The sequence below is a fragment of the Oreochromis niloticus genome, linkage group LG4 (genome assembly GCF_001858045.2).
Source record: "Oreochromis niloticus isolate F11D_XX linkage group LG4, O_niloticus_UMD_NMBU, whole genome shotgun sequence".
Taxonomy (NCBI): Eukaryota; Metazoa; Chordata; class Actinopteri; order Cichliformes; family Cichlidae; genus Oreochromis; species Oreochromis niloticus.
The window spans coordinates 5301327-5310827 of NC_031969.2; the positions used below are offsets into that span (position 1 = coordinate 5301327).

The 9501-nt window shown below is 40.2% G+C and overlaps 1 protein-coding gene across 1 annotated transcript; it reads right to left on the minus strand.

Moving 5' to 3' along the window:
* Positions 1-498: 498 nt before the first annotated feature.
* nags (N-acetylglutamate synthase) lies at positions 499-5632 on the minus strand. The gene is made up of 8 exons (XM_003446461.5): positions 4929-5632; positions 4101-4381; positions 3199-3412; positions 2914-3094; positions 2695-2734; positions 2379-2510; positions 1485-1667; positions 499-1267 (listed from the first exon to the last, which is right to left on the minus strand). Exons 1-8 carry the CDS (start codon positions 5424-5426, stop codon positions 1090-1092), a joined length of 1707 nt encoding a protein of 568 aa, XP_003446509.2. The 5' UTR covers positions 5427-5632; the 3' UTR covers positions 499-1089.
* Positions 5633-9501: the final 3869 nt, after the last annotated feature.

Genomic DNA, 9501 nt, shown 5'->3' on the forward strand with positions numbered 1-9501 from the left:
TCTATTCTAAAGTTATTTGGACATCTTTATGCATTTGATGCCTCGATCACAGGAATGTGTTCATTAATAAAATCATTTTGGCTATAATTACTTCTTATTTGCCATGTCTGTTAACAACGAAACATGGAAGTTACAATCTCAGATCTATGGATGCTCTGTAATTTGTCATCCCCAGAAAATAAATTTGGCATGAGAGCGTTCATTATTACTGTGCTGTCAGATATATACGCAGTTTTAAAAGTGCTGAACTTGCTAGCTACACAGCACTGGCAGTGTATCAGAGTCCCCTGTGTGTAGATGTCTGTATTCCTTAGCAAAGCGGAAAACCTGAGCTTGCATGTCTCTTGAATGATTTAGATTGTGGCCATATTTCTTTTTAAAAAGAGGATTCTTTAGATTTGGTTAAAACACTGCAGTGGTTTCCACACAGAGTTTACTTGAGCAGGCTACCATGCTATATTAACTGATGCCTGAGTGTATTTAGTGACTCACTTCACATTTTAATTAATGTATTTATTTATGTGTCCAAGACAAATGATGATTATTTTAATAGTGGATGATTCTCTTCACTCTTGTTTTTGGAAGAGCTGCAGCTGTTCCTGTCTCATGTTTTCCATGTCAGCAGGACAATTTGCTGCCTCTTCAGAGAGTTCATCTTGCAGTGTAACTGGTGAGGGTAGTCCTTCTTCTACTCCACAGTTCTGGTGTGAACTGGATCAGTACCTACAGCAGATGGTTCATCCAGTTCATCATCACATGGTCAAGCTGACAGTGACTGCAGAACTGGACGGGGACTACAATGAGCAGCACAAAATGAGAAAGAGAAACAATGAGCTGCTCCATGTGTGGCGTGGACCCAGCTTTGAATGGATACACATACATACACATTTCCCTGTAAGTGAGCAAAGCTGTACTAATAAACTCTTCACATAACTTTAGGTTCTGGTTTTAAGGTATAGAAAAACTGAGAACACTGTATTTGATGGTGCAGAGTTGAACAAAATGAAATTCCAGGCCCTTAGAAATTTTAATGTTCACAGTTTTTCAAGGTTGGACAGCTACATAGTGAGCTGCTGGGAAGCAGGTGAGTCAGGATCCTGCAGCAGGTGGAGGAGGCTGCTGGGAGGAGGTGGGAGCACTGTGGAATGAATCAGGAAGGCTCTTGGCGTACTCCACCAGCTCGTACGAATCTCTGATGTCCGTCAGGCCAAACCAGAACACAGTCCACATACCATTAACAAAGCTACCATCACAATGCTTAAAATACCTGATGGAAAGAGAGGGATCACATGTCAAACAAACAAAATATTCTCTTGAAATGGTCAGCTAAAAGACTGGACTGAAAATGAGTGAAAAAGCAGCCAATGAGGAGCAAGACTCCAGCACATTACAGTATTTCATCTTTTTCTTCTGCAGTATTTAACATATATTTAGATATTTGCTCAGAGTGTGGTTCATGTAATGTAAATGCCAGTGTGTCTTACCAGGGGTTGATTTTGTTGGTGGCTCTAGACCTCCAGAAGAGTTTGCCCAGGTCCTGCCTGATACACTCCCACAGGATGTGGCTGGTGCCCTGGCCCTGCTTACTGCTGCTCACCACAAACTTGTCGAGGTAGGGAGTGCCGCTGTTCACCGGCTCCATGGTGATGATAGCTGCTGCGCTGTACCTGGAAGGACAAGATTAAAAATGTTTAAATTTTAACTGTAACTAAAGTACATTCTTATTGCAGCTCAGACCACACAATAACACTAAACAACTGTAAAGAATGAAATGATTTTTAATGAATTTTCTTATTTTCAGAATGAGCAATTATTTATTTATATCAAACCATTTTCTAAATTTTGTTCATTTCAGAAGTCAGACCCAAGATATTTGTGTTATCAGCAAATAAAACCAATATTAAACAATCTGACATTTTGCATAAATCATTGATAAAAATAATAAATAACTGTGGCCCCAAGACAAATCCCTGTGGTAAACCACACACAATGTCCAAAGGTTCCGATTTATACTCTCCCATCTTCACAAGGTCTGGTGCCCACTCCCCCGCATCCCAAATCTTTCCAAATTATTTAATAATATTTCATGGTTAACCACATCAAATGTGTTTTTAAGATCAAGAAATACCCCAACCATGAATTTCTTATCGTATTTTGTCATTTTCTTGTCAATTTGTCATTTCTTCTATGAGATCTGTTAACACTAATGTTGTAGACTGGCTTGTTCTAAATCTGTACTGATTGTAAAGAGTAGTTTGCACGTGTCAGTGAAAATCATTTTTGAGAATTGTAGTAGAAGGGAAATAGACCTGTAATTTATGAAGTGGTGTTTTTAACCTTCTGTCTGGGTATTGTTTCATTGGAATAGTTGCACTCACCCTTCAGAAAGGTAGATGGAGTGGAGTCGTCCTTTCAGAGAGTCAATGTAGTGTTTCTTCAGAGTTTTCTCAAACGACTTGTTGATGAGCGCCAGCAAACGATCCACATCAATTCCATCTAGAGAGTTATACCTACACACACACACACACACACACACACACACACACACACATATATATAGAGAGAGAGAGATCAGTGTATTTTGTTGTGCCTGTACATGTGTGCAGGTAAAAGTAATGTCTTGTTTGGGGTTAATGATGGATTATGACCTGGTTTTGAAGTCATACTGGAGGAGTTTGTGTAATATCTACTGACCGGTGTATGGGGTCTCCATTTTTAAAAAGCGTTCCAGACCCTGAGAAATGGAACAGACAAAAAAACTCATGTTAAAATTTTTTTGAGGTGGTGGCCAAAACAACCTTCACACACATATAAATATGGTGCCTTCAAAAGTTACATCTCAAAACAGGTGTCTCTCCATACATGGCTGCATGTGTACATGTGGCAGCCATTGAAGTCAGTCGGTTGTCTCACCTCTGTGGCTGAACAGTTCGGTCAGCAGCGTGTCTGCAGATGTGATCACAGCAGAGGACTCAGCTGGCAACTGATTGAGAAGTCGGGCTATGGCGGTCACTCTCTGGCGTTCTGCTGCGCTTAACCATGTCGCAGTGGACAGGCCAGGTAGGTCAGCAGGCAGCGACACTGTACCTAGCACCTGCACCACAGATAAAAAGCATTAAGAAAGAGATAGCGAAAATATAAATGAATAAAAAAATAAGACAATAATAGGAGAGTCAGCGTGGGAGCCAGATGTTGTGCCTTTTGTTCTTGGCTCCGCAGGCCCCCAAAGTTGTTCAGGAACATGACTTTGTGTGGATGCAGGGTTCGGGATATTGCCGCCGTCACCTCTGTTGGATCCAACATTACCGAGCAACCTTGCGCATCCCTGCCTACTGGACAAACCAATGGGATTGCCCCACAGTCCAGACTCCACTGGAGGAGGTTGGTATCCATAGCAATGGATGGAGGCGCACTGCAAGGAGAGGGAAAGGAAAAAGAGTAAGGACCTAACCTCATGAGCACTAAGAACTGTCTAAATCAGGGTGTGAAACATAAGGCCCAGGGGCCCGTCAAAGACTCCAATCTGGCCCACTGGAGAGCTTTGGAAAATGTGACGGAGGACATTGCTTTCTGACTTTATGCTGTGTTTTCACAGCTTTTACAGTTTTTCTCTATTGATGAAGACCTCCCCCACTGCCATTCACTCACCTACACAAATCATTAAAAGCATACTTGTATTTAAAATATATTCACAATGAGAACCTTTAAAAATAAAATGTTAAAATAACCATTATTAATCATTAGGAAACTGATGGTTAAATAACAAGATAAAAGTGCAACTGGTTATATAGTACAGGCTGCCTGTACACAGTGTCGCAGGTAGAAAAACAGTAGCCTGGACTAAATCACAGTATTTGATACCTTAAGAATAAGAGCTGGCTAATTAAAAACTATAGCAGATATAATGATTTATTATTTCCATTAAATAATTGATAAAACAGGTGCATAGATTAATTGTATAGACAGTAATTATAGCTAATGACTTATAGATAATTTACCTACTTCATTGACATCTGAACAGTAAAATAAATACTGAAGTTGAACTCACAATTTATAAGCAAGTGTTCCCTTAGACTGAACTGGTACATCTCAGCTCTCACCTGCTTCCCTGCGGTGCTTCATGCAGAAGTAGGAGTGATTCTGCGGAGAAGAATGGCAGGACGCTGGCCGTGTGCTGCTGCAGCGCCTCAGTCAGCTGCTGGCACCGATTCACTAGTCCTTTCATGCACTCAGACCCAAACACTGCTTTGGCGAGCCCTGTCTCCAGGTGATCTGACCAGCCCATAACCACCACAGGCTTCATATCCATCCGCTGCAGGAAGGACAGGCCAAAGGCCAGGCTCTGAACCATTTCCCTGCTGTCAAACGCTGAGCTGTCCACCTGGTGCAGAAAGAAAAACAGTGTTTGAGTATTAGAGTCTAGAATTTAATCCAGTTGGCTGACACAGGATCTGTTTCAGTCTGATAAGAATAGGTTTTTTAAAGAGCTATCAGTTTTTTTTGTTTTTGTTGATTATTTAAGTACATGCTTATATTTTTGGCCTTATTTATTCCTCTTTTGTTTTGGAAGTGTACTAGAATAAATTTTTTTTTAAAAACCAAAGCATCTGATTTCAGTTTTTTCTTTGAGAAAAAGAGAGAGAGTTCATGAAAATATATGTGTATACTGTAGTGTATACTGAGTATGGACTTACTGCCAAGTGAGAACAAGAACTATGCAGGTACAAACTCTATGTATTTGTCTTCAGTTTATTTAATTTGATAATTATCTTTAATGATTTATTCATGTATCATTGATGGATTGATTTCTTTTTCGCGTCTTCGTCCTCGTTATGGAGTTCCGTATCATGTCCACAAACATGACACATATTCTAATATGTTTTGTTTGTTTGTTTGTTTTGTTTTGTTTTTGGTGAGTAAAAGTTTACCTCCAGAACAGCAAAGGCGGGAGAATGAGCCGAAGTCGCTTTCTGGAACTGGGTCAACCAGTACCGAGCCTCCCGGGGATCTCCACCAACTTCACTGAGGAAAGCTTTCACGTCCCGGTAAATCAGATTCCGGTTGGTCTTTGCGTGTCGTCCACCTGTGGAGAAATACCCCAGGTGCTCCTGCTGGGCCAGCGCCGCGGGGTTTCCTTCGGTACCGGCCGCGTTGCAGCTCGCCATGCGGTGCTGCTGGCTCAGCATTTTCCGCTGAAGCTGGCCGGAGCTCCGCGTCAGCAGCGGCGTGGACGGACACGACAGGTACTTTCTTGCTATTTCCATGGCCCGGCATCCATGAGAACCCCTGTTCACTTTCGACATGTTGACAGTCGTAAGGGTTCTGAATCCCTGACGGTGGCGGTTAACGGCGGGAGCTGGGCGGCACCGGAAGCTCAGCCAAATTTCACTCACCGCGCTGCTGAGTCGACACTTCTCAGATTGCATCAGACCCCGACACGCGGTGGAGTTGCTGGGATGCTTTCCACTGACATTTACCCGCTGTGGGTCATGAAAGGCTCACTGTCACAGAGTTCAGCTGGTTCGCTGGCTATTCCCTACAGCCTGTGGGCTCGCTGTCTTTATTTGCATATACTGTACTGTGTGGCAATCTACCAGCCATAAATCTGTTTAATTATGTGTGATTAAAGGTACATTAATCCTCGTAATGTCCTCCCAATTGTCATACTCCTTTTCTCCTCTGGGGTCAAAAATGACCCCGGGACAAGTACAGACATTCTTTCCTTAGTAGAAGTACATACCTGACTTAAAAAAAAAAAAAATACTTAAGTGAAACTTCAAGCATTGATTCAACTTTTTTCACCAAAGTGAAAAAGTACAGGCTCTGAAATGCACTCAAAGTGAGAAAGTAAAAGTTGCTCTTTGAAGGACATTTATACCAGCTCGTCATGCAAAGGTAACTGAACCTTGTGTTATATTAACATAATACAAAAATATGAGTAGTGCATGAGAAAACAAATGTTATTCTAGTCGAAATTCTAATTCTAATGAATGTACTCAGCTTGAATCGGAACTATTTTCAGTTGCCTACATTGTAGAGGGTAAATCCAACTCCAGATGGGGGAATCCTAAGATCCTTTGTAGCAGTTCACAAGTGTACTGTTTACTGTCTTTATACGAGACCTATACATTTGTCATAAAGGTGGAATTCAGAACTAGCTTGATGATGAAGTACTGCGACCACAACTTATAAGCACCTGCACAAGTTCTCTTTAAATGACCAGCCTGTTTTGAAAATGTAAGGAGTACAAAGTACAGATGCTTGTATAAAAATGGAAAGAGTAAAAGTAAAAACTTTTCAGAAAAATAAATCCTACTTAAGTATAGTAATTAAGTATTTATACTTTGTTATGTCCCACCTCTGGACATCAATAATTATTTTGTAAATTTTTTCAGTGAAGTGAAGCTAAATATATCAAAAGGATTCAGTTGGTAAAGGTTTATGGTTTAAAGACTGCATGAAAAACAGCACAAGGTTCAGCTAGCTTTGCACAAAAATAGCTGGTAGAAACGTCCTCCAAAGAGCTACAAAGAGTACATTTCATTTTTAGTACAACTTTTACTGAAGTATTTTTCAAAACTAGTATCTGTACATGTCTGTACTTTTGCCACCTCTGGAATTCAGTAAAATATATGCAGATGGTACATTTTGGTCGACAGGACATTTCAACATATGAGAAAACATAACATTAGAACTATATCATCCACAGATCCAGTGTCTGATTAAAAATTGGCATTAATCAAAACAATACATCCATCCATTTTCTTCCACTTATCCTTATAAGGGCACGGGGGCCTGGAGCCTGTTCCATTGAGGTAGGATACCCTGGACAGGTCACCAATCTCACACAGGGCTAATTAGAACAATACATATAAAATGTAACTTTGCAGTTTGTGTCACTTACCAAAATTTCACTTGCTAAGCAGTCCTTAACTATAAAAATCTTCTTCTTAAGATACTGAGACTCAGTACAATGCACTAATCTGCCCATCATGTGCTGTAATTACCCATTAATTGAAGGTAAATGGAGTCCTTCTTATATAACTTTTCTACTCTACTTAAGCACTCAAAGCGCTTTATGCAACATGTCTCATTCACCCAGGTTTTTCTATCTAACATTTACAGTTCAGTGGATGCATCAGAAAACCATTTGGGGATCAGTATCTTGCCCAAAGACACTTTGGCATGCAGACTGCAGCAGCCAGGGATCAAACCACTAAACTTCTGATTAGTAAATGGCCTCCTATACCTACTGAGCTACAGCCATCCTACTGTCTGGATTGCCAGATTGTTATGGCCCTATTTAACCTCTAGCCATGATGTATCTTAACCAACAAAGTAGCAGACTGTAGACATGCCCGCCTTGTTACATTATTACAATAATCACTCTCACTCTTTGTTTCTCCACTTTAAATGAGACAGTCTATTTCAGCCTGAAATATAAATATAAAAAATTAATTATAATTCTTTTTATTTTAACTCTTTAATTGCCAGTATGTTTACATAGCTCTGCTGTTTTTATAAAAAAAAACACACACACACAACAACAAAAAATAATTTCCATAAAATACATTTCAAGGAGTATATTATTATTGTCTTTATTAGGCCCTGAGATGGGTTAATGATTAGCAGCAACATTCTATTTTTTTTTTAACAAAAACTCAAACTAACAAAAAAATTGTCACCTTCCCACAAACGGCTGTAACAATATTATAAAGTAATAATTTCTTTTTCCACTTTAATGGCTCAGTCTTTTATAACTACTGCAGCCTGAAATATAAATATCAAAGGCCTCAGAGTCCTCAGGGGAGGATTAGGCACCATCTTCACACTCATAGTGCACAATCATCAAAGGGGAAGATCACACACGTACACACATGTGCACACACTCACACACCATTATTCTACGCTAATGGCGGCACACACTTGTCATTTCATTTCAGTAGCACCCTTGCAAAAAACAGAAAAAAAGTGAAATTTTGCTGCATGCTTGCTACATGAATGGTAGAAAGTAGCGCCACCTGGTGGACAAATATAAAAATAAAGAATTTAAGGGGAGCAGTCCAAAATAAAATCTTAACGTAAAGGAACGGATTATTTAATGTCAAGATAAATGTGGGATCAAAATTGTATTTTCAATGATTTTCAATTGGGCATTTTTTGGCCTAAGGATAAAATGTGGCAGTTTTTGCATAGCTTAGCCATTTTACAGTTTTTTCTGAATGCTTAAACCCTAACTCTGATTCTTATAGCACAATTTCTAAAACTATTAATACTTATAGCAAAACCACTCACTGAGTTTGCAAAACTAAAAGCACAAACACTGCTTTGCACTCAGTTGGCCATTTTGTAACACACACCCTGCAAAACTGTAGCTACAATCCACTGCACAGCACTCTTTTTGCGGAACTGTAAACACAACTCACTGCTTACACTCAATTTCCAAATGATCAACACACTCCTAGCAAAACTATACACATTTATGGCTATTATTTACACTATTTTGCCAACTGTCTGGCACACTGTCACATGTGAAAACTGTTTTAGATAATTAGTCCACTTTGTAATCAGCCTAAGCACTATAAAAAAGCTACAGGTAAGCTGTCCGTATGGAGTACAATGGAGGGAGCAGGAAGAGTGAGAATTAGAGGAGGCCGAGGAAGAGGACGTGGAGGTGAAGAAGTAGGATGAAGAGGACGACAAGGACAAGGAGGTGAAGTTAGAGGAAGAGGACAAGGAGGAGCAAGAGGACGACGAGGAGGGGGAAGAGGAAGGGTAGGAAGAGTAAGAAATAGAATTACTGATGACATCAGAGCTACAATAGTGGACCATGCAATCAACCATGGAATGACCCTGAGGGAAGCTGGCCAACGGGTTCAGCCTAACTTGAGCCACTACACTGTAGCAAGCATCATAAGGACATTTCGAAATGAGAGTCGGTTAGTACAGTCACTCTGCACTAAGATTTGTAGCACTGCCATATGCCAATGAGAAACACAACAATACCATAGATGTAAAAATACTGAAATTGTTACTTTATGTTGAGTGTTCAGTGCAGACCAAGAAACCCATATAGTCAATATGGCGATTGCAAATAATTCCATAAGGCTACGCGAAATTCAGCAGCGCATAATTGAGGATGACACCACCTTCCAAAACATACAAAATGTGAGCATTTCTGTAGGTGGTGTACTTGCCCGCAACAGAATCCGAATGAAACAAATCTACAGAGCACCTTTGGAAAGAAACAGTGAAACAGTGAATGTGTAAAACAGCTGCAATATGACTATGTGCAGGTAAGCTATAGTATCATTGGTACTGAATCTGGAAGTGCATATTGTAGTGCTGTGCCTGTGCCTGCTGTGCTGAATTTGTTTTGTCTTGTCTAGAGAGTGATGGAGCTAGAAGCAGATGCCATGGGTCATGAACAGTATTTGTGGATGAGGCTGGTTTTCACCTCACTAAGACAAGGAGACGTGGCAGGAACATTATTGGACACTG

Excerpts from the sequence above, each read along its gene's own strand:
- nags (XM_003446461.5), bottom strand. The coding sequence starts at position 5,426 with ATGCAATCTGAGAAGTGTCGACTCAGCAGCGCGGTGAGTGAAATTTGG. Across the intron at positions 3,413-4,100 it reads GAAGCACCGCAGGGAAGCAG|TGCGCCTCCATCCATTGCTA; the intron begins GTGAGAGCTGAG and ends CTCTCCTTGCAG. Across the intron at positions 3,095-3,198 it reads TGCGGAGCCAAGAACAAAAG|GTGCTAGGTACAGTGTCGCT; the intron begins GCACAACATCTG and ends TCTGTGGTGCAG.